Source organism: Gopherus evgoodei, chromosome 3, assembly GCF_007399415.2.
Source record: "Gopherus evgoodei ecotype Sinaloan lineage chromosome 3, rGopEvg1_v1.p, whole genome shotgun sequence".
In the NCBI taxonomy this organism is placed as follows: Eukaryota; Metazoa; Chordata; order Testudines; family Testudinidae; genus Gopherus; species Gopherus evgoodei.
In genome coordinates, this window is record NC_044324.1 from 90,278,835 (window position 1) to 90,304,898 (window position 26,064).

Here is a 26,064-nt window from a genome sequence, read left to right on the forward strand (position 1 = left end):
CTTCTGAGAATCCCTTTCATAGGTGCCTAACTCTCCACATACAATGCAGGGGGACTGTGGGTACCTAACTTGGGACTGTGAATTCCTGTGGGTGGCAGGGTGCCTAGGAGTTGGGCATGGCAGCGCCTAAGTCCCCTTTGTGAATCTGGCCCTAAATGACTTGCCCAAGGTCACACAGCAAGTCTGCGACAGGGCAGAGATTTAAACCAGGCTTTTCGAGTCCTAGGTTAGTGTCCTAACTACTTGGATCATGTTTCTCAATCCTGCATCTTCTGGCTGTACTACTGTAAAGAGGGCATTCCCTCTCAACATAGCACAACCTCTGTAGCAGTGCATGAACCTACAAGCTGCATTGTAACTACAGGGGAACCTCTGACAATGGTTTCCAGCTGCTTCCACTTAAAATACCCAGAAACTAATCCTCTAGAATCATTTTGAGCAGGCTAGCATCTGTTTTTCAGGTCCAGTTCTCTGAAGGTTCCCCACATTCTCTCACCACCCTAATTAGCACCTTTGTTGCCACCTTCCAGCCTATCATGAACCGTAAGCCAGTTCCCTAAAGTTAAGTTCCTGTCTTTTCACCCCGTCCTCTACGTGCCCCAGGTCCATAGGGTGGGAAAGATCAGACTTCTCTTAAGGGAAATGTTTGGATTCTCTGGCCCTCATGCAGGAGTCTGAGCCTGAGGGCAACCTTCCTCCATTCTCTGGCTATCTGGAATCAATTATTTTCAGGTGTCTCATTTGTTTAGGAGTAGAATTACCTAAGGAGGAGGATCAAAGGCACATACTTCGACAAGCCTCGGATCAAGGCTTTCAGCCTTTGCCCATGTACAAAGCCTTCCTGGATATCAAGAATGAGGCCAGTTTATTACATATTCAGCATGTCACACTCCCACTTAGTGTCCAGCAAAGTATCCAGCATCTTCCAGTGAAGCAAACACATATGTTGTTCCAGTCCCTGTGGTGAACGCCTGATAGCATAGCTCTTAAATCAAAGACCACCTTCCCGACAGATTTAAATGGAGGCCCCTTTTAAATAGCACAGCAATGCTTGCTAAAATTCCCCTCCTAAGAGCATATGAAGATGATGACCATGGATAAAATATTCAGAAGCACCTAAGTGACCTATGAGCCTAAGTCCCTTTTCAGAAGTGACTTAGGGACAGGTTTTTAAAGGTATTTAGGCACCCTGCCATCCATTGGAATGTTCAGCTATAAATTAGGCCCCGAGGCATGAACAACTTAGGAGAAAGTTGAGGAGAAGAGGGGTGTCTAAGCAGCTGACCTGTTGCTCCTGGCTAACAGGGCAGAGACAGGAATCTCCCTCCACTCAGGATCCTCAACCACAAACCCTCTCCTGCAGTTAGGCAACTAAGCAAGGTCCACTGTTTCAGTACCCCATATCCTAGCAGCCAAATCTCTCTCTCTCTCCTGCTCACACCCCCCTACGTTTCCCTGTGCCTCTGGCTGTCTTTTGTGCAGGGGTTCTGCTGTCCCTCCACCAGTCAGTGGCTTGCACCGAGCCCTCTTGCTGCAGGGCCTGGCAGATAAAAGGAGTTAGGCATGCACAGATCATGCCTATGGGCCGATCTGGGGGGAACTCCTATCTCACCAGCTAGGCCGTGCTGGTGAGATAGGAGTTCCCCCACCTAATTTGAGAATCCCTCTCAGGGCCTCCAGTGCTTCAGCTTTAGCTAAGGCTCTGAGTGGTCTGGGGCAGCATCAGTGCTTAGCTGGCTTTGCAAATACCCAACAGCAGTAGCTTACGTGCCATGGGTTCTTAAATGATGGACTTAGATGCCTAACAAGGCAGATAGGTGTTTTTGAGGGCTTTAGGGGTCTAAATCCTATTAACTCTCAATGGGAATTAGGTTCCTAAAATTTTACCCCATGCCTCTTAAGACTGAAATGGACACTAGCTTCATGGTCAAGTTGGTGAAGATAGACCTGAACCAGTTCTCCGTTCTCACCTTCTCAATCCTAGACTAGAGGCACAAAGTATGAATAAGCGGGAGAGATTGTCAACCATTGACAGGCGTGTCACTTCTGAAAGTTCTATGATTGGCAACACTAACTCATTCACAGCATCATCAAGATGGCGATTCTGTGAAGCAGCAGAGGTAGCTGTGATCTAATGCTCAGTTCACCAATGTGTACCTATGTCCATAGGCGCTGAGTTTTTCTTTTCCCCGGGGTGCTCCACCCTCACTCTGCCCCTCCCCCAAGGGCCTGCCCTCACTCCACCTCTTCCTGCTCTGCTCCACCCCCTCCTCGTGTCCCCCACTCAACTCACTGCTCTCTGCCCTCCTCCAAACTCCTCCCCTAGCTGCCAAACAGCTGTTTGATGACACCTCTAGTCAGCTAATTGTGGATGCCACCAAACAGCTGTGACAGGTGTGTGCTAAGCACCCAGTAGTTTTGGAGCACCCATTGAATGAGCACCTATGCCTATATCAGTTTCTTTTTGTTATCTAGCTGGAAGTGAAAATTAGAGTATATAACTGTTGATTCCCAGAGCTTGTACACATGGTGGGTTAGAGATTCAGGAAACCGTAACCTATTCCACTCCCTCAAAGTAAAAAAAAAAAATAAAAAATCAGAAATATTAAATTAAGCAGGAATTGATTCTAACAGATTCTTCCATCTTTCCTGAGTGGATGCACAAAAGCCAGGCCTGTTTCCCTTATGATTATGTACTACTGTGGCGCTTCATTGCAGATTAAAAGGGCATCAAGCACGGGAGTCATTCACAGAGTGAACATTTCTATCTGTCTGGCAGCTTATATGGCCCTCATCGTGAGAATATCTGAGCATCTTGCATATTAATGAATTTTTCCTGACATCATCCTTGGCAGGCAGGGAAATATTGTTATCCCAGTTCTGAAGATAGGGAACTGAAACCGAGAGCAATGAAGTAACTTGCTCATAGTGACATCAGACATCAGTGGCAGAGCCAGGAGTTGAACTCACATCTTCGAAATCCCAGTACAGCAATGCTTTAACCACAAGACCATCATCTCAATCCTGAGTACTTATTTTGTGGATGATATTTTTTTGGTTTTGTGCTCCTAAATCACCTAAGCGCTTTTGGAAATCTCACTCTATAATTTCAGTAGCTTCTTCACATGTACATGCTTAACAAAACCACACTGCATATGCACACACACGCACACAGGCTGAGTCAAATTCATTGCCAGCAGCTGCAGGGTTTACACCAAGGATGCGTTTGGCCCCTAGAGCCTTAAAATTCCACCTATCCTGCAGAGGGCAGCCTGCCCTGCAGAATGAATGCCACTGAACAGCCGTGTTCCAGTTATTGTTAGGTAGGAGTTTTAGCAGGGCTGTCCTTACCCATATGCAAAGTACGCAGCTGCTTAGGGCACCAGAAAATTTGGGGCACCACATTTCCTGGTGCCCTGCGCAGCTGCACGCTGCTCTAGCCCCTGCTCTGCCTCTTCCCCAGGGTCCCACCCCTGCTCCGCCTCCACTCCCTAAGGAATGCAGCAGGGCTGGGCCTGCACTCACCGGCAGCGGGAGTGCAGCAACCCAGCCCCCGTCATGCTGCCGATGACTGCTGGGGGGTAGTTCCCCCTGCTCCTCAAGCCAGCCCCCCTTCCCCCCTCACGGAGGCCTGGGGCCTGCCCCCTGCTCCTCCACTGCAGAGGTCTGCCCCCCCAACAGAGGTCTGGGGCCCCCCTACTTCCTCCCCACAGAGACCTGGGGAGGCCTACTTCCTCCCCACAGAGACCCCACATGCCCCCCGTGGGCCCCAAAACAGCCAACCAACCAACTTCCCCTGAGTTTAGCAAGGGGAAGTTGGTTGGTTGGCTGTCATTTAGAGACTCTCCCTTCCCTGTAGCCCATGTGGGATGTTAAGGCTCCAGGAGTTCAGTCATTAACCACTTTGTTGTGCTTTGAGACCGTTTTCAAAATATTTGGCTTAGGACTTGTAACTAAGACATAGTTGGAGCCTGAAAAGTTGATCAAAACATACAGATGGCTTGGGGGTTTTTTGTGCACTGCCCATAGCCATATAGATGCTACTTCTTATAGTTTGCAGGCCAAACACTTTGTTAGCATCGAAGACTTCATCCAGTGAGCATTCACTTTGATCACAGTGGGATCCCCTTATCTGGATCTTTCCTGGCTTTCAAACATCTATGGCTGATATCTTATCTAAATCTTCTGATGCACAGTTCATCAGTCATGCCAGGAAAATTGATCCTTGGCCTATAAACACTCTGACTTTCTGAATCTCTGGTGCTGTTTGTTTCTTTCTTCCTTGCTGAATCTGTGCTGGCAAACAGAACAGTCCTGTTCACTGGCACTTTTTCACACTTCAGTCCTGTTCTCTGGCACTTTTTCTTTCTAACTTGGGATTCATGCTACATTTTGCACTTGTGTTACATCAATTAAACTGAACAATTAGTTTTACAATTAGTGTAATATGTTTTAAAAGCATTTATATAGGAGGGGCCAATTCTACTTTGTTACTTTAATAATATAAATGCAGATTAACCTCACTGCAGTGCAACCAATGGAGTTACTCTGGATTTACACCTGTATAACTAAGCGCAGAATTTAGACCTGTAAGCAACATGTTTCCTGAATGATATAATAGTTTTCAAAAACATTTTCTTTTATTTACATTTTTTCTGCCATTTTACTGGTGTGAGAACAAGAAGATATTACTTATAGCCGCACAAGCGTAGTCACAAGTAACATGCTCAAATGTTCTCTTTCAGAGCATCTGACACATTTGTTTTAGTAACTGTTGGTAATTAAGATTAATTTTAACCCATACACAGTATCAACAGAATTCAGAGAAAGCTATATGAAACCCAGACCTGTGTGTGTAAACTTCTCTTTCCAGGAGATTAGTAATCCTGTGGCCACGCTAAGAAAAAATAAACACAAAAAAACCCCAAACCCTCGCTTCAGTAATTGTAAGGGCCTATGTTGTTGCAATCCTCTTGAGCACTTAAAAGCCAGAATTTAGGTACACAAATCAAACTGTGTGATTTCCCACTTCCCATGTAAGGGTTTAGACATGCAGGTCAAATATAAAGGTGATGTCTCTAAGGCTGTAAGAAAGCTTTCAGGGGGTTTTGGCTACAAAATTGTGCTCACAGTTGTTAAAGTTTCAGTTTTGTTGTGGTCGGTTCAAGTATCATACTCTGCTGGCAGGGGAGGATGGGTGTGTGTGTGTGTGTGCAGAGCCTAAGCTGTTTTTTGTAACTGTGTTATACCAATATAATGTTATACCAATATAATAAAAACCAGCAGGATCTTATTAAGAGGGATAAGGCAAAGATGCCACATTTATTGTAAATATAATAATAAGGCAAAAGATAAACACAAACAATGTTGTTTAACTACTTATTCCTGTCACTACTTATTCCTTATACACACACACACACACATATATATATATATATATATATATAATATCATTCAGGTTCTGTATAGGTGTTATAGTTACCAGCCTAGACTTTGCTCATGCCAAGTTACTGGCCAGGTATCTTGGTCATGAGGATGGAGCCGAGTCTGTGTCAGATGCACCTGATGCTCCTGGAGGCTGGCAGCAGAACCATAGACTCAAAGTCCTCAGTCTTTAGAGCTCATTCTTATAGGAATTAATTCCTCTGTTAGTCTATGGGAACCATTTCATCCTGCTGTTGCTGGCTTAATCAGCAGATGGCACATTCCTGGTAGCTCTGCACTGTTTAAAGTGGCACATTCCTTCCAGGTGTTTGGGGTGGATCCCAGTTTACCCTCTGGGGGTTGTCTGGTGGTCCACTTGACACATTCTTCGGCCGATGGATCCTTTTTAGGCTGGCACCTCCCTAACCATTCACGTACATCAAACATTCATCAACATACATTCCATATCTTAACCATATTTTAATTTACTGTCTCCACCACTTTTGGGGTGTGTTAATTCCTATGAGATTCCTGGCCCTGTAATCACAGAGGGTGGGAGTCTGTTTGTTTACATTGTATCAATTACAGCTTAAGGCTAGCATAGTGTTTACTTCAAGAACAAAATCAATTAACTTGTTTGTAAGTTTTACATAGTAATAGAGTATCTTTCACAGGACAGATACAATCAATGTTTTCTGCAGACAGGCGCTTACAAGTTTTAACATAAAAACTACAAGATTTTTGTACTTGGGGAAACTAGGGGGTCACTGTCACTTGGGGGAATCACTGTTGGTACCTTCTTTAATATCCCTACAACTGCCTAGATTTCAAATTGGCAGCAGGGTCCTTTACCTTGCAACTGGGGGTCGATATGTCCCCTCCCCCCCCGTGCCAATCCCCAAGGTGAGGTGGGCGTGAGGGGGGGTTGCACCCTAGAGCTGCCCCAGCTCAGAGACCCTTGGTGGCCCTGTGTGGGGCTGGCACCAGCAGGGCTCCCCTGTCCCTGCCTTGTGCCCTGTGGGAGGCACAAACCCAATCCCCACTCATCACCAGTCATGGAAGCCAAAGTCCTCGAGATCATGCAGGAGATACTGCCGCTCGGTGAGCCTGGCCTGTGCCACCTGGTGGAGGTGAAATTGCACAAAGGCAAAGTGCAAAGCCAGTGCGAGTAGGGTCAAGTCCAGGCAGTGGCGCTCAGCATGGAGCCAGGGTAGCGAGCAGGGCAAGCCCCCTGAGGAGCCTGGCCTCGACCCACATGCAGAACTGGCCCCATCTACGTCTGCCTCCCTGCCCCTCCCCCAACCGCATGCACTGAATTGCTACGCCACTTCATTGAAATGTGACTTGACCTTCCCTCTGTCATAACAGAGAGGCAACAGACTAAAGTTCTGTGAGTGGTGTTGCAAAGGAATTGCAGTGAGCATGGGAATTTTTGGTAAGCATTGGAAACTGAGGTTTCTGAAATTAAATATTGGCCCACAATTTTCTTACAGCCTTCCGTATCTCCCTATGTATGGAGCATCCACATGACTACATCACCTCTCTCGTACAAATTGAGGGTGGATAGCCAGAACTTTGAGCTAGGCACATGTAAGCCAATATCTTCGCAGTTTGTTGTGTCTCAGACTTTGAATCTCCAGTGAGATTTCCATAGCCAGCTGGGATTTGAAAATTAATGGGATACGTGTCTAACTTGCCTAGTTGGTTTTAAAAATTTCACCATGTGGGCCTGATTTTCAGAGATGCTGAGCACCCCACAGTTCCTACTGAAGTAAGCCTTTTATGTACACAAGAACCCATCTTGTCAGAGAACCCAGGACAAAGAAAAAACTAGCTGGGACAAAACCCTATAAGATATACAGCTGAAGTTACTCACTTCACCCCATCACCTGTTGGAGGGCCCCTAGCGAGTCTGGATTAGCAGGAAAGCCTCCAGAAAGGAGGAATTGATACTCTAGCATTTAGGTCCCAATTGTGCTCCCTCCCACACACACCGCCAAGTTACCATATAACACACTCTCATCATGCCCTAAATGTGGGCGTTTCTGTGTTTTGACATAAAAGTCTGGAAATTTTCAAGGTTCAAATTTTTCCTGGAATGTTGAAAGCTTTAGAAAAAATGTCACTAAATATTTATTTTAATCATTTTTTCAATGCTACACTGTGACTTTATGGCACAGCTAGTCCATTGTGGACTTTTAAGGAGTACAAGTCTGGAGAACTGCATGAAAAATAGACTACTTTGCTTCTTACTAAACAGGTATGCAGATTTTCATTACTGGCAAAGTGTGGCTACTGCATTGCCTGATCACGCATAACTCTTTAGGCAACAGGATCATTCAATACATAATCTTACAGATATTATTTCGAGGAAAACCAACCACCATATTTATTGTCTTTTTTATATACAGCAGCAAAAGGAAGTGCTATGTGTACGTCATATGACATGATTTATTCTATCAGTTCAGGAGCTATGGAATGAACCCCTCTATAGATAAGTGACTCAACCTCACAATGCTGAACATGCCAGGCTATATCAGTTCTTACATTTTTTAAGAATGAAATGAAGCTATGAATTATTGGCCAATCCTGCAACCCTTAACCACATGAGTAGCCTTTACTTACACAAATCCCATTCACTAAATGCAATAAGACAGTTTATATGAGAAAGTGGTGCAAGAGCAGGCACTATTTATGCAATAGTCCCATTACTAAACATTCATCATAATTTTGGTTTTGGGTGTCAAATTTATATGAGATATATGAAGGCAGATGAGCTTAAAGCAGGTGTTCAAACATGCCAAATAAGCGTGAGGGTTTCCTTACAACTGTATTTTACACCATCATATAGTACATTTTATATATATATGTGTATATACACATGTTGATTCCAGAACAGTACTTAGGGCAGGTGCAGCCCAGCCCTCTTGCCGCCCACTACCACTCCCGTTGCTGTAGCAACTTCCAGGTATTCCCAGTGCATTGTGGGTTGGGTCATAGATTAGAATGTTCATGTCCATTTCTGATTGTGGCATGCTGCCAACATTTTGGTGACCACAAAAGTAGCAGAAGGGAAATGGCAATTTTTACCAGTTTATAGCTCAGCTAAATCTGAAAGGAATTTCATGGGATAAGCAAAAGGCATGTGTCTAGCCTTGGGGGCTTTCAGCTTGTTGAATATCAAAAATCTGCTGCAAACAGAGTAGGTGTTAGAGCTAGCAGTTCCCCCTACAAGAAATGAAAGAGCTAGTGTTTCATAGTATGGTGTACCTTGCAACATACCTCCATACACTGAGTACTCGCTATAAAACATATTTGAGATATATGCTAAGGCCTTCTAAGGAGAATAGGCAAAATCCTGAGGTGGTATGAGAGGTTCAATTCTCTTGCAATTCTACAGGACAATTTCTGTGTAGTCTGGTAATTAGTATTGTAAATGACATGCTGCATGTAAATTTGTCAGAAAATAGATGTAATTGCTAAGCTAGCATCTGTGACATATATACGTTACTGGCACTGAATTGGTATTCAGTGGGTGTGCAAAATGAGTGCAATTACATGTCAAGGGAACAAAAAGGGGTATTATGTTTTACTTATGCGCTCATGTTGTTTTCTTGCTATTCCTTCCTTCCTCTGCCTTTGCACCTCCACTGAATGCCAAATCAATGTGATTTACACTGCTTTCCATTCACATCTATTTACTGATCAGCTTACATGAGGTATGTGTGTTCCAACATCCTGTAGGCCACTGCAGAATTTGATCCTATGTAACTAAAGCCTGGTCTACACTACAAAGTTTGGTCAACGTGTCACCTTGCATCAACCTAGTTGTGCGTTTCTCTACACTCAAAATTGTCTTCTGCTGATGTAAATACCAGAAGACTTCCCAGAATGGCACTGAGCCATGGCCGACCTACTGTGGTCAATACTGTGCAGCAAAGATACCATGTGACCTGTGTCGATCCTAACGATCCTCTAGCAGCTGTCCCACAATGCCTGACACTGACCACTCTGGTCAAAACTGTGAACTTGACTGCCCAAAAGTTATGGAGACCAGAAACACATCGCCATTTAAAAGACCCCACGTATTTTTGAAATGTGTTTTCCTGATTGCCCAGCCTGGTGAGCACCTCTAGCAGCTCACCTTTGTTGTGTGCAAATGCCCAAATGACCTTGCTGGCTACATGCTCCAGACATGCTCCTACTTTGTGGTGTTGGATCTCCTGGGCCTGTGGGGAGAAGAGGTGGTGCTGACACAGCTATGGAGCAGTCATAGAAATGTGGACATCTATAAGCGGATTGCACAGGAGATGCAGGTGAAAGGGTATGACAGACTTGCTGCATGGAAGAAAAAGAACTGTGTCAGGCTTACCAGAAGGCCAAGGAGGCCAACGGTTGATCTGGTGCTGAGCCTCAGCCTTGCTGCTTTTACAACGAGCTGCATGCCATGCTTGGCAAAGCCCCACCAACCCTACAGAGCACCATAGATACCTCCCAGAGCCTGAAACACAGACCCCTGCCATGAACAGTGGAGAGAAGAAGGAAGATTGCGATCATGTGATCACGGGGTCCAGCTATGCTGCAAGCCAGGATCTGTTCAAGACTCCACCAAAATCTAGTCAATTCTGTCAACACAGGTGAGCCAGATGCAGGGGAAGGAACCTTGGGTAAGTGTGTGAATGCATTTCCCATTGCATTACAATGTTTATATGTACAGATGGCACCTGACTCCAACGTAACTGGACACAAGTATAAACTTTTCATTAAGTTCCTCGTACTAGAAAAGGTGACAGTACAAGACAGGGATTGTTGTTATCTACTTTTAATTCCCCTGTACAGTTAGGCGGGGGAGCAAGTGGCAAGGATGTCCCCTGAATCCTCCTGAAACATCTCAATGAAACTTCTATGGAGGTGGTTTGCAATCCTCTCCCAAAGGTTTCTAGAGATGACAGCCTTATAGCTTCTTCCACATTCGGATACTTTCCCAGGTCAGTCCACAATGACTTCATCAGGAACCATTGCAGAAAACAGGCTGGCAGCATACAGACCCAGGTGGCTTCGAATGCCAGCGACAACTGTGCTCTCTCTGTTTTCGTTACCCTCAGGAACAAGATATCAGCTAAAATCACCACCACCTGTGGAAAATAGTGCCAGTGCTCCATGCCGTTACCCTTCAGTCATCCATGGAAATAGGGGATGAAATGGTATTGTTTCATGCAAGAGAAAAGTGTTCTGAAATTTAACTTTCGCTTTCCGTTGTGACTGTATGGACAATGGTACCTCAGTGTGTTTTGTCTATAGCTGCTGCCATGGAATGCCTGAACATGATAAGGAAGAGAAAGAAGAGGAGACAGTCAGGAAGATATGTTCAGTGAAATCTCCTGCAAGCCAGTGCTACATTGGACCATAATCAGAAAGACTTGGAGGGTGAACATTGCAGAAGAAGGAAAGAGCAGACAGGAGAAAGGCCCAAAAGTCCTGGTAGGAAAAGGAGAGGGAGATGCACGAGGACATAATGGGGCTTCTCTGGCAGCAAACAGAGATGCTGCAGATGCTTGTGGACCTACGGGTACAACAGTCCCGGTGTTGCCTCCCTTTGTAGTCAGTGGATAACTCCCTCTTAGCACCACCCTACATTCCCCAACATTCCATGTGGCATCAGGGGCCACATTCCTACCATTCCAGGCCGAGGGCCAGTAAGGGGAACCACCACTTCACATATGCTGAGCTGTGAGAATCCCGGTTGTTGTAGGTGGAGCCAGTATGGACATGAATGTTCTTTCCCCTTGTTAAGTTCTGTTCCAGTAATTTATTTCAGAAGCCTTATTGTATTTGTTTGGGTTTTTGCACTGGTTTTGAGATGCAATACAAATCTTTTTTGGGGGGGTGGGGTGGGGAGGAAGGTAAATAATTCACCTTTATTACTTCACAACATATGTAGCAGAATGCCTAGCCCTCGTGAAAGCGCCCACAACTTGTTTTTCTACAGCAAGCGCCGCACAACTCTTAACACCCCCAAAACTTTCGGGCCAGATAGAGCGCAGTCCACCACACCACATTACTGACTGTTAAAGTGCTCTTTCAAGGCCTCCCTCAGTCTCATAGCTCCATGTTGAGCTTTTCTAATAGCCCTTGTGTCTGGCTGTTTGAACTCAGGAGACAGCTGCTCCACCTCCACTCTGGTGGCAAGTTTTCTCCCTTTGCCTCATAGATATTATGCAGGACACAAAAGGCAGCTATAACCCTTGGAATGTTTTTTTTTCACTGAGATCCAATCTTGAGTAAACAATGCCAGTGTCCCTTCAGTCTACCGAAAGCATATTCACTGGTCATTCTGCACCTACTGAGACTGTAATTAAATCTTTCCTTCCTGTCAAGGGAGCTGGTGTACACCTTAGCCAGGGGAGCAAAGAGTAGGCTGCGTCCTCCAAGGTCACTATTGGCATTTCAACATGACCAATGATAATCTACAGTGAGCAAGAATGTCTGCTTGCCACTTTCTGTACAGTCCTGTGTTCTTAAAGATGCAAACATTATGCACCTTCCCTGACCAGCCAACACTGACGTCAGTGAAGCATCCCTGGTGACCTCCACTGTGTGCATAACCATAGAAAAGTAGCATTTTCTATTGATATATTCTGTGGCGAGTGCCAAAATAGGGATATGTGTGCCGTCTATCGCCCCAGTGCAATTTGGGAACCTCACTGCTGCAAATCCATCCACTGTGTCTTGCACTTTACTGAGAGTCACAGTCCTGCTTAGCATGGCCCCATCACACCTGCATGACAACAGCGCACCACCTTCACACCTCCCCCCCACCCCACAGATTTCCCAACTCCAAAATGATTTCCCACTGACTGGTAACAATACAATGTCACAAGCTTCCACAGAGTGATCACAACTCACTTCTCCACTGTCAGTGTAGTTCTCACTATGGTGTCCATGTGCTGGAGGACTGGAGTGAGCTCGGCACACAGATCCAAAAATGTGGCCATTCACATCCAAAAATTTTGCAGATACTGCTCATCAGTCCCAAATCTTCATTATGCTGTGATCCCACCAGTCAGTGCCAACCTTGAATATTTTTTTCTTTTTGCTATATCCCATAGCTGTCTGTCCTCCACAAAATTGTCATGTTCCCCCATTGTTGTAGCTCTTCCTGCGGCTCTGAAAATACTGCAGGATCGTGCGTTCTGTGTTTGCAATGTTCATGACAATAGTGCAGAGCTATACGCATTCCGTGCTTCTGTCAGAGATGGCAGGCTCGAGAAGTGCTGCTTGGTTTTCTGGGATTTTTAAAAATTGTGCCAAAAGTATGGGATATGGATGGCATTGAGAAAGCTGCATGATGGGAACATGATCCCCTTGCTCTCAGTCACCTCTGTGTGACTTGTTTCTGCCCCAGCATGCATTGCCAAAACTTCCCAAAATATAGCATGCCAAATGATGCGCGCTGCACACTGATCCCTACCCATGGTGCACCACACTGTTCCTCGACATAAGCACTCCTGGTGAATACATGCAGCCCTGACACAAGGAGCCAAGTATGCATGAGCATAAGCAGTATACTAACTGTAGAAGCTTTATGCTCACTTAACTTTCATCAACCAAAGTTTGTAATGTAGACATGGCCTAAGACTTAAACAGCCTAACATCCTGCCTACAGATCTGCTAAGATTCCCAGGAAAACCTAGTCCAGCATGTACCACGCATGTCATGTTAGAACTGTTACTTAACACATCAATTAGCGTAACTCCAGAAATGTATTTATAGCACTGAGCCTGATTCAAACTATCGAGGTTTTTCACCAATCTAATGCCTATGACTTGGAGTGGAGTTACTTCTGACTGACAGTGGTGTAAGCGAGAACAAAAACAGACCCTCTGTCTTTTCCATCTGTTAGAAATGTGGTTTAGTTTTTGTTCCCCAGACCTAGTATTGTACATCTGAAATACATGCTGGTGGGACACACACAAAATCCCTCAAAACAGCAAGAGCAGCCACAAAACCACAAAAGACTCCCAACACAACGTTCTGTGGATTTTTAAAGTGTTTAGGGCTTGTCTACACTTGAAAGTTAATTTGGATTAAGGTAGGGTATGTTTTTAAAGCACTAGGCCAGGGGTAGGCAACCTATGGCACGCATGCCGAAGGCGGCACGCAAGCTGAATTTCACCAGCACTCACACTGCCTGGGTCCTGGTCACCGGTCTGGGAGCCTCTGCATTTTAATTTAATTTTAAATGAAGCTTCTTAAACATTTTTAAAACCTTATTTACTTTACATACAACAATAGTTTAGTTATATATTATAGACTTCTAGAAAGAGACTTTCTAAAAACATAAAATGTATTACTGGCACGCGACACCTTAAATTAGAGTGAATAAATGAAGATTCGGCACACCACTTCTGAAGGTTGCCGACCTCTGCACTAGACAATTCCTGGATAACTCCATGTATAGACAAGCCATTAGTTTTAGTTTTTAAATACATACATGCCTAAAGTCAAGCATCTCATTAAAACTTGCTTGATTTTTAGATGTGCTGCATACCTGCAACTCCCACCTATTTAAAAGACAACTATGGCTGTTCGGGCACCTCTGAAAAATCACTGTGTCTAGATGCCTAAATATGGATTGAGATGTCTAACTTTAGGCACCTCTTTTTGAAAAATTCCATCTTAGGGCCTGTCTTCACTACTGAGGTAAGTCGACCTAAGTGACGCTACTTCAGCTACGTGAATAACATAGCTGGAGTCAACATAGCTTAGGTCAACTTACCCCGGTGTTTTCACTGCACTGCCTCAATGGGAGACGCTCTCCAGTTGACTTCTTTTACTGCTCTTGGGGAGCTGGAGTACCAGGGTTGATCAGAGAATGCTCTGTTTTCGATTTGTGAATCTTCAATAGACCTGCTAAATCAGTCTCTGCTGCATCAATTGCAGCAGTGTAGATCTCTCCAGTAGTGAAGACCAGCCCTTAGTCCCTACAATTCATGAACAGATGATGGAAGCTCTTACATTTTGATTTTTCTGGCATTTGGTGGTAGAAACCTGGGGACAGAGTTCTGAGATGCACAGCGTACAATGTACCCCATTGGGAGGGGAGGCCAAAGTGGCTTTACATTACCTTTGCTCCCTTAGAGCAATGGTTCTTAGCCAGGGGCATGTGTACCCCTGAGGGTACACAGAAGTCTTCCAGAGAGGACATCAACTCATCTAGATAGTTGCCTAGTTTTACAACAGGCTGCATAAAAAGCACTGGCGAAATCAATACAGGCTAAAAATTCATACAAATTCTTGTTTATACTGCTCTATATACTATACACTGAAATGGAAGTACAATATTTATATTCCACCTGATTTATTTTATAATTAAAAATGATAAAAATGAGAGAGTAAGTAAGTAGTCAGTAATAGTGTACTGTAGCACTTTTGTATTTTATGTCTGATTTTGTAAGCAGGTAGGTATTAAGTAATGTGAAACTTGGATATGCAAGACGAATCAGACTCCTGAAGGGAGTACAGTGGTCTGGAAAGGTTGAGAGGCACTGACTTAGAGTAGTGTTGAGGCTGCTCTCATTCATGGCAGCCTCCACAGGGCTGCCCCACAGTCCAGCATCCCCTGTGGTGATGAGTGCTATGGGCATGTTAGGGGCTGCAGGTGCGGACTCTGTGGCTTATGTCAGGTCCACATGGTCCTTTGTGGCTCTTTAATGTTCCTCTTTGCCATCAGACGGGCATGTAAAGGGTTGGGGCAAGAGCCAGTTTTGCTTCCCTACCCAGTTATGTTATATAAATAGTTGGGTGGGCGGGAGGGTGCAGTTAATTACTTTAAATGGAAGTTGATAACTTCTTAACCATAGATCCTAAGAGCTCCTTGTGAAAATGAACTACTTTCTCCTCAGGTCCAGTTAAGATTTAGTTGCAAGAGGATGTAAGATTCAAACACAGGAGGAATTGTTCATAAGGCACTTGGAAATCCTGCCACACTTTCTAATGAAAAAAGTCATTTATTTTTCTATAGAAGAACAATGTCCCAGTTTAGAACCTATAATGTTGACTGCTAGGGAAGGATTAGGTTTAGATTAATGTGTGTGACATAGCACAGGGAACACAGAATAATGCCTATGTCAGTAGCTGTGTCTGTCTGCCGGGAATGTGCTACACACAAAATATTTTAAAATTCCTCTTTTTAAAAACAGTAAATAGGTCAATGTGTACTTTCTGCTCAGTTAAATTAATTCATTGTTAGGTAATAGATATTTTGTATGATTAATTTTCATATTTTGGTGCACACTGTTAGATCAGAGAATATTTTTTTAACAATATATGTATTATGGTACACTGGCTCATTCTGATAGAGTATTTTCTGTACAAAATGGGTTAGTAAAATGTTTCTATGCTGAGGTCTTGCATGCTACATTTAAGAAAGGATTTTGGTTACCAGTTTCTAAACATCTGAAAAACTATTGTTAATTCTCCAATTCCATTGACAGCTTTATGTTAGATATTTTAAATGGAACCACTTTAATTTAAGGTCATAATTGCTTGCCAGTGTTAAATATCAAAGCTCACAGGGAACATCATTCTGTTTTTTGTATATATTTTTTTTAATGTAAGTGAGTTGGCTCCTAACTTAAGGATTTATCTGAGTTCATAGTTCAACGTTTCACACCTGAAACGTATAATTTATGTGACTCTTTTCAACATGGTGTATTTAAATGGCTAGTGAATTTGAAATGGCTCTATCATCTAGTAAGACTTGAGTCCATTTTTAAAGTGTGTGTTTTCATTCTGTGCTGTGTTAGTGCTGTGGACTGATACGTATTTTACCTTTTAAAATCTGACATGTAAATATTATATTCTTTTATTGAGATTGCACATTGTAAAATTGTTTGTCAGACGTTCTTAACTCCTGCTAGAGGGAAAACAACTGTGTTCATGCACTGTTTAATTGTTACAAATCAAAGTACAGCCAAAGCATTTTTCCTTCAAGAGGCATATTCCATACCTATTTTTTATGTGGTTGTGTGAAAATAATTTCCCTCTCTCTCTGCAAACTAGACTGAGTGAACAGTGTAGATAAGATTCCGTGGAAAGGAAAGGAATTGTCAGAGACGTTTTTTTCAAGAGCTAATGTCTGTGTGGTCCTCTCCATTTTTAGAAGAATAATAAAATGGCTGAATTCTATATGGGTCTGTGTGGTTAAACCACCATCTTAATTTTATTGTTCTGGTTGCTCCTTATCAGAAAAAAAAATCTTTTAGTAAACCATAGTAGCTCATTTTAAACCAATTATTTTCCCCCAAAGCTTAACCTCATAGTATCACCAAATGCCTAATTTATCAGACAAATGCTCTGCCTGGTTTGTTAGCTCCTTTGTTGGGAAAAAAAAATCATCAACAAAAGAATATAACCTATTGATATTACTTCTAAAATACACTAGGGAGAACAGATTGAGTTAGAACTAACCACATGAAACTATTCAGTCAGATGAGTTTACAATTAGGCATTTCATTTTTTGTAATGAGCACATACATCAACAATAATCCATGCTATGTTACTGGAAACCATGCAGAAAGTGTCTTTGTGACAGCATATTGGGGTTATCTAAATGTGGGGAAAAGGCACATAAAGGAGAAGAGAGAGGCTTTTAAACAGCCTCTACAGAAATGTAACCTCTTAGATCTTGCTTATTATCCTTGTGGTATAAGATTTTTTATTTTGGAGGGGGAGGGGATATAAAGGTGAGCAGATCAGCTTTTCATTCATCTCAAAAACCTAGTGAAGCTGTGAATTTTCGAACAGAATTTTACTTTAAAAGCTCCACTGCTGCAATTAACTTCCCCAGCATGGACCCTGTAGGCCCCTACTACAGCTAACAGGGTTCCCCGCTGCATGGGTACAAGGGGCCAAATTAGCAGATACAGTTGCAGGGTCAGGCCCCTCTGTTTGTAAACATCTGAATTTGATTCTAAGGTACCATAGTCTAAAATTCCAGCTGGGTTAATTTACATAGTTTTCTGGTATGTTTTATTAAAATGATAGCATAATTTAAAAATATAAATAAACATTTTAATGGATAAGAAAATGCGATTTTTTTTGTTGATGTTCTGTCTGCTTTAATTGAAGGGTAATAAAGCAAAGTGACGTATTAAATAAAATCAGTGTGTGAGACAGGCAGAGTAGTTTCTGGAAAATTTTTAAAACTCAGCTGGTCTTTTTCTTTGCTTAGAGCAGAGTATGTTTGTGGGCGTGTCTCGTGTTTGTTACAGGTCTCACACTGGTTTTTTCCTTCAAGAAAGCCTGATCATGATGCCCTCCTAATTCAGACACCAATGCAATAGGATTGCAAAGAATGCACACTAGTGTAAAGTGTGTCCTGATGTGTTGTGAAGCAGCACTGTGACATGCTGCACAACTGCATTAATACAATTCCTATGCAATGAGCAGTATTTGTGCCATTATTTTTTAAACACAAGTGAGCAAGACCATTGCTCTGGGATTTCCTGAATTTTAAAATGATTAAAAAAATACCCTCCCTTTAAAAAAACAAATAAACCTCCATTTATAAGAACCAGGATGAAGAGATTAAATGGAATGGGCAGCAGGCTGCAGAGAATCTAGAGCTAACCTGAATTCCTGCCTGCCCTTCCCCCTTCTTTTCCTGTAATCTAAGGTTCCACATGCATGACTCTATGTCGTTTTCTTGACTGTTCACGTAGAACTTGTTTCTTTTGTTTCTGTAGCAGCTGACAAAAAATACTCTCCCCCCGCCGCCGCCTGTGACAGTTGCTGTCTGTTTTCAAGTTGTGGTGATTTTGACCTTATAGTCAGCGTCTCTGTCTCTTACTGTTCACAGTATCTGTAACGACATCAGATATGTTCCTGCCTACCATTTATATTCTTAAGTAATATGAGGAAGAAGCCCTTTTTAAAACAAAAGTAGGTTAAAGTGACTTTCTAGCGCTCAGTCAGGTTGATGTTTTTACTGTTGATTTCTGTACAAAAAATTAACAAATAAAGGTCCTTTGGTATTACAGCCTACAGCGGCAGTGTTTAGCCTTTGCATAACACGAACATCTTCAAGGCTTGTGTTTAGCTGCAGGAAATTAAATGGGATGCTCTCAGCTTTAGAATGCTTATTGGGAAAGGTTTAATATCCAGTCTTGGGTTATTAGAACCTTGAAATCATCCATAAAAATTATTCTTGATTTCTATGAAAAATGAGCTCATAGGTTAGATGACTTTGGACAGGCTGAAGCATCTTTTAATGCAGTACAGGTCTGTCTCATCTTATGCTGGGGTTACGTTCCACAGTCAGCGCGTAAAGCAAAAATCGCATATAGTCAAAATTACATTGAGTTTAATGGCGGGCGGAATCGCCCGCACTACAGAAACAGTATTTAAATTGTTATTTTTCTCTTTTTTGTTTGTTTTTTTCTTGTTTTTGCTGACTGCGTAAAGCTGAAATTGCACGTTAAATGCGCCTAAGATGCGACAGACCTGTAAAAACATTTCTGACTTCAGCTGCTGCATTGCCCTGACTGAAGTGAATGATAAAACATAGTGTCGGGGCAGGCAATTTTCTTATAGTTACTCTCATCATATATGTTCTGTCTGTAATTGTTTACATCTGAACCGGGCTCAGCAAGGAAAGGTGTGAGTGTTCCCTCTTCCTCCCCTCATGTTCTTCAGACTAATATCACTGAAGCCCTTGAATACTGAAACAATTATGTTCAATGTTAATCTTTTTTCCTATATCATGGATAGTTTAACTCCCCTAGCATCAGAATAGGATAATTAGAGAAAACTTCCCTGTGTTTTGCTTTCAAAACTCTCATTTCCTCAAGTATGTTGTGGAACTAATGACTAAAGAAAACTTTATTTATAAACTTAGGTCTCTTAAACATTGCCTTTTAGTCTATGTGTCGTGTTGTAAAACTTCTAATTTGCACTTGCTGTAAAATGACATGCCATCTTTCAAAGCATTTAAACCACCAGCCCCAGCACTGTATTAGAAACCATTCACTGTTCACAGTGCACCAAAATGCAAATTTATTACTGGTTAGTATTTAAAGGGAGGGTGGGGAAGGAATTGGCCAGGGAACATTTAAATGAGTTAAACACTGCTACCCCCAGCCCTTCCCTCCCCCACACCCTTTAATTAGTTGTAAAAAAATCATGTAGTCACCAGTAAGTAATTTAAAGTTTTTTTCTGACAACAGATAACACCATAAAGCTACACAATTATTCTCTACTCGTCATATATATTGGCTTATTGTCCCAATCATATTATAGGTCAGCGTGAAGATGCACACAATTGTGCTGGCCTTCCTGGTTGCTTAGGTCAGCCAAACTGTAATTATGGCAAACTGTTGCAAGACAGTGCTGCTGTCACTATAAAACTGTTTGTAAGTATGAACATGAAAACATGCATCTAAGTTAAGGAAAACTAAATGCTAGGAGTGTTTTACTTTGCATTTAAGCTTCTGAAGGCATAGGTGATTTTAAAATGAATTCCAGTCATCAGTTTGGTTACAGTTAATATTGCACCTATTACATTCAGGTCATTTTTATTCCTATTCATTTAAGGGTTTTCTTCTACTTTGTAAAATTCTCAGTTTAACTATGAATTGATGGTGAACCGGTCTTTGGAAGGAGAAATGTTTCTTAAATTCCTAAGGTGGAGGGTTTTTTATATTTCCTTTCTCAGCTGTAGATTTTAATAGACTTGTTTTCTTGGTGTTGATTTTAAAGTATGTTGAGGATGTTATTAAATGGTGCTAGACAGATTTCCTAAGGCTTTTATTTCATGAAATTTTTCATTCCTTGTGTCTCAGAAGCAGTCTTAAGCTACCTCCTTTACTCAGCTAACTGTGCCAAGGCAGTGTTCACATTTAGGATAATTGTCATCTCTTTATCTATACTTCATGTTGCGTTAGGTTTTGAGCATGCAGTCACCTAATAAATTATCAGAGCCAATTAAGACTATGAAGGACTGTTCCTTTTATAGCAGATCTTTCCCAAGAAACAGAATCAGGAGTTGCTCATGCTTGTTTTAGCATTGCTTTAGACTTCATGTTGACCTAGACATCACGTGATGTATAGTAGTTTGTTTTATTTTAACTTTATTTTAAAATGCTGAGTTAATCACCATGTTTCAGTGGTATTTTTATTTTGGATAATCACCTATTCCAGTGTTATTGGTTTGGATTATATATGCATGTTCAAATGTGAACTTGCTTAGTTTTCCTTTGCATAAGCTTGTCTGTCTATTGTTCTGTATATTTATGTATATAGTGTGTACACAAGAATATACAAATCTATACATAGATCAGCCTGTGCCTGTGTATCATAATGTATTAGGTTTCATTTCATTGTGGTGTAAGGTAAGAATATACAGCTGACACATTAGCAATTACAAGCTGTTTGTATTTTGAATTCTCAGCTAGAACAAAAGGGTTAATACCACATTTCAATGTGCATAAATGATACCATGTGGTATCATTTGTGTGCTCCAAGGTGGCTGACCATTTCCATTTTGGTGTCAATCCCATGAGAACGAAAGCATTTCAGAATAGGGTGTGATCTGTCCTGCTGGTAAGAGTGATTGACAAGGAATGAATAAATAGTCAGAAGAACTGAATAAATACCACCCTTCTGTTTAAGTCCAGGCGCACAAGAACAGGCACATACACAATTTAATGCAACACTTCAACCAGCAGGCTGACTTGCTTGGTGACAGAAACATGGCTGAAAAACCAAATTACAATTTAATTATAACGGCTTTTTATTAAAACAAGGGCAACCAAAAAACGCTACCAGAAATTTAAGAAAACTGGTGGTGGTAGTGGTGGTGGTGGTAGGGTGGTTTTAAACTATTTTGAAAGCAGGATATAATGATAAATATAGATGCAAAGGCTGATTGAGGCCCCTGGAGTGGAAGTAGGGGCCCTGACAGCAGGTTCTTGGTCAATTGGTGAGGTGAAATGGTTCACTGAATTGGATAACACAGTGCATACCATAGTGACTGATTAAATTGATTTGTCCGTGGCTGCAGCCTACTCTATTAATGAGGCCCTTTAACCTATTTTCGAACTCTTTTGAGAGAGAGAGAGAGAGAGAGGAAGCTTCTGGATGAATGTGATCCTAAAGGAAGGAAGTGAAAATAAGTTAAATTTACAGCTATAAAATTCTCTCCAGAATTAAGGTCAGATATATAATTCCCAAAGTGGATTACAGTCCTTACTAACACATAGTCACAGAATAAATATCCTATACTATATAGAAAGAAATCAAGAAAACACCATTCTTTAATATCAAATTTAAATCATAACACCCTCCTCCCCTTTATTTTTTAGCCTCTTTCTAGAACTTTGGGGGAAGGGTGTTTATAGACAGGATCATTGTCATTATTTTTCAGTTGTCACTCTTATTGTTTTATCTAGTGGTTTTAGAGAAAGCTTATCTGACAAGCATAGCTATATACCAGTAAGAGATGTGAATTTAGTAATTTGTTTTGAAATAGTTTCAGTGACTGAGGGAAAGGAAACCAATGTACAATGTTTAATACATGAAAACATTTTTACTAAACTTAAGAAATATCTATCATTTTGGTCTTAGAGAATAGGCTGCATGTGAAATATCTAACATGTGATTTAATCTTGCTGAAATATTGGTGAAATAAATGCTAGATGACTGTGGTCTGTAAAACCTTGCCTATTTTCTTTTTTTCCTTTCAACCGCAGAGGGTAATTAAGATTGCTGGGTCAGTTTACAATATATGCAAACAGACTCAGTTTGAGAAAGAGTTCTTCAATCCTATTGGCCGATTACACAAAAAACAGATGTATACTGAATATTTTAAAATGTTAGCAGTTCATTTGAAGCCACCTATAGACTCATTTTAGGGTGTTTTTTTTGGTTATACTTCTAAAAAATGGGCGCAATTGATGTGATGAAACAGTCTATGCAAGTATTTAAAAAAAATACTTTGAATTCTGTGTATCATTTGACTTATTCAAGTTATAAATTGCCCTTGCAAAATTCAGCTTGGCCAAGGCAAGGAATTTTTTTGATCATTATAATGGGTGGGCAAGAATTGTTAGAGGGAGAGGGTTCCCCTTCCTTGCTTGGAAATATTCATGGCAATTTTTCAAGGCTGGTAAAAACTGTATACTGGTTTTAGCAATTTTTTTCCCAAAAGTGATATCTATTTCATAAGCTAAGGCAAACATGCACACCCATGCTTAAGTTTGGGCATGCAAGTAGACAAACACAGCAGTCACAAAGTTAAATATGTGCATAAGTGTTTGCAGGGTTCTGGCTAAAACTGCAATTTTCCAGTGATCTGCAATTTTAAAATATCTAACCGTGAGTTAGATCCAAAGCCCACTGAAGTCCATTGAAAAGTTCGTAGTGACCCCAGTGGGTTTTGGAGCAGGTCTGTGTAAGCACTATTTCCCTTGCTTAACGGGTTTGTAAGTTAAGCATGGAAATCACATCATATGATTTGGTGTCACTTTCCTCAGTAAAACGGTAAACAACGAATTAAATGTATGCACGTGTAAGATGTATAATGCTAATTATGGAAACACAGCAAATATCTATACAAAGGTCAAGATGAATGTAACATGATGGTCCTATTACATCAAAGAAATTAATTTCACAGACCTGCATTCTGGGCATGACTTAACAGTTTGTGCAAGTATTTTCTTTTTAGCAAATAGTACAAGAATGTATACTGTGCACGTTTTAAGAATCATAAATGTAGCCTGTCATATAAATAAGGATCATTCAGTGAGGTATTGCTTGAGGACTGCAGGACTGAGCCCTTAGTTAACAAGATTACCAGTACAGTATTTACATTCTGGCTGTGTGTTTAATCATTGGCATGGCTGTTTTAAAGACTAAAGCCATGTAATAGTTGGACATTCTGTTTGGTTTTAGAAGACTTAAATTTAATTGGGTTGAGTTCTGGGTTTCCAAGGAAGAAAACAGTAAACCCATTTTATGACTCTCACTATTATATTTTTAGAACCATGCTGCAACCTCTTAGCAATAGGTATTGCCAAAAGCTTCCTCCTGGCCTCCATCCCCCTCTTACTATGTCCCAATGATTCAGGCATTCAGAGGACCTTCCGCTCAGGCAGTTGAGTCCATGACACCGTTCCCCTTACATCACTGTTGGGATCTGGTGGGTGAGCTGGGGGTGGGAGCACATCATTGCCTCTACCTACTAATCCCTGCACATATTACTGAGAAAGGTAACAGAACACAGGATTGTATAACTTTTCCTACAGAACCTCCTCCGTGGTGAGAGAACATCCCTTTAAGGGAGGTCCAGGGGTAGCCTGGGCCAAGAGAGTTCACAGAAATCATGCAACAGCAGGCAGTGGGGAGAACCCCCGAGCTCCAGAACTGCCTCCAGCCCAGTCTCCTATAAACCTTCTGGATCATGGGAGGTTCAACTCCACTTCTCTGCCCCACAGAGGAAAGAATCAGGGAGGAACTCCTCTTCAGAGGGACCTTTGCAGAGATTTCCTTCCCGTTACCTCGTGGGGGAAATGATCTAGCCATTATCATCATCACATCCCCTTTGCTCTGTTGGATGTGACTAATTTGGATGCCATACAGTTTTTATGGTAGTGTATTTCTTTGGAAGGGTTGGGTAAACTGTGGGACTGTTTATCAAAAAGCATGAACTTCTTTTTTATCAAATTCCACCATATTATTCAACTTTTAACAGAGGACTCTTCTCCACCTAGTAGCTAATATGGCACAAACAGGTCTAATGAGTGAGGATGAACTTGTAGGCTGTCATAGCCTAGTTTTTTTTCCCAACACCTTCAGCCATTAGCCAAGTTAAACACACTGGCACTCAAACAGTTTATTGCTACAAATATTGAAGTAAAGATATTTAATCTACATTACCTGAGCTACAGACTTAATTGTGGGCACATGTTTGAATATTTGGTGCCCTCTAGTGGACCATTCTAATGTTATCAGCCCAAGCACATTTTCTGAGATTATTTATTAACGGGAAATACAACTGGTACATTTTGGCAGAATCCAAACACCCATTTTTACAGTTTAATAAACTATAAAGCTTATTTTTGATTCTGGATTTTAAATTTTGTTGCCCCTGAGGGGTACATAAAATCATTATTATTCCCTTCATATATTTTTCTAATATATTTGCACACAGTGTTGGTGACTGTTGGGTCTCATACAAAAGAGCCCTTAGAACTTCACCTTTTGTGTACCCAGGCCATATTTTTAAAGCTATTAAATGGATCTTTAGGCACCCAAATACCTTTGAAAATCTGGCCTTAGGACTCAGTCAGTAGATAGACTCCCACTGACTTCAATGGGCTTTGAATCAGACTCTAATTAAGAGCCAGATTCTGTGTGAGTGATACCAAAGTGCTTGTGGAGGAAGATACTCATCAATATGAATGAAAGTGGCAGAATCTGGCCTAAATGAGGATGAGATTTTCATAGTACCTAAGTGATTGAGGGGCACAAGTTCATTCACTTTCACTTTGTGCTGCTAAATCACTCAGAAACTTCTGAAAAAATCTCACCTTAAATCGTTAGAACCAGAACATAAATACTATAAAATATATTGAGTGGAAACTCCCACTGTTTTACAAATGTGCTATATGTCTTCACATGAAATTAAAAATTGTTTACACATAAGATTTGGTTCTTCCTCTTTCTTTCTTAATGTTTTGAAGAATATTTTTATTGACATATTTTATAACAGACTCTCTTTTTCATTTGCAGATGCTACAACTGTGGTGGCCTTGATCATCATGCTAAGGAATGTAGTTTACCTCCACAGCCAAAGAAGTGCCATTACTGTCAGAGCATCATGCACATGGTGGCTAACTGCCCTCATAAAACTGTTTCACAACAGCCCACTAGTTCTCAGGGAAGATATGAAGCAGAACCACAGCCTTCCACTTCTTCTTTCCTGAGAGAAGGGGGAGGGGCTTATGTCCATTCATCTCCATCTTATTCTCAGGAGGGAAGGTCAGAGATCTTAGAACGTTCAGGCAGGTCACCACAAGAAGCTTCCGCCAGTAAGTTATCTGCATCTCCTGAAGAACAAAGTAGAAGGGGGCCTTCTGTTCAAAAAAGGAAAAAAACTTAGAGCTTTGTCATAACCTTTCGTTTTCTTTACCCTCTTGGAATGTCTACCTCATGCAAGAACAGGGGAAGTAATTTCACTATCAGTAGCTGATCTGAAATTTTAACTACTGTTGAGGAACTGTGAATTTATTTTTTTTAATAGACAAATCACTCCAAGCAAATTACATTTGAGCAGGGTGTCTTGTGTTTTACTGCCTGTGTGTGTGGATGTGCACGAGTGCATGTGTCTCTATCATGTCTTTCTGTCTGTATGTATACATATCTATAATGGCTATCTCTATCTCTGTATATGTATACATACACACACCAGCAGAACATTCTCCATTTCCCAGGATACATCATCCATTGTGAAGCAATAGTCATGGTTCAGAATGTTTTTGGATACTCATTCCTGGCAGCAATCTTGAAACATGCTTTAAAAACCAGTTAAAATCATGACTGTTACTTTTGTGTGAACCAAAGGATACTTCACCTCTCAAA

General features: G+C 41.5%; 1 protein-coding gene across 3 annotated transcripts in view; it reads left to right on the top strand.

Annotated features, from left to right (window-relative positions):
* The window catches only part of LIN28B (lin-28 homolog B), a 143,644-nt gene extending 118,059 nt beyond the window's left edge, over positions 1-25,585 (top strand). For all 3 annotated transcript variants that reach the window (XM_030554227.1, XM_030554228.1, XM_030554229.1), the window contains one exon: positions 25,216-25,585. In XM_030554227.1, the coding sequence (XP_030410087.1) occupies positions 25,216-25,585 (370 nt within the window). The remainder of the gene's footprint in view (positions 1-25,215) is intronic.
* The last annotated feature ends 479 nt before the right edge of the window (positions 25,586-26,064 follow it).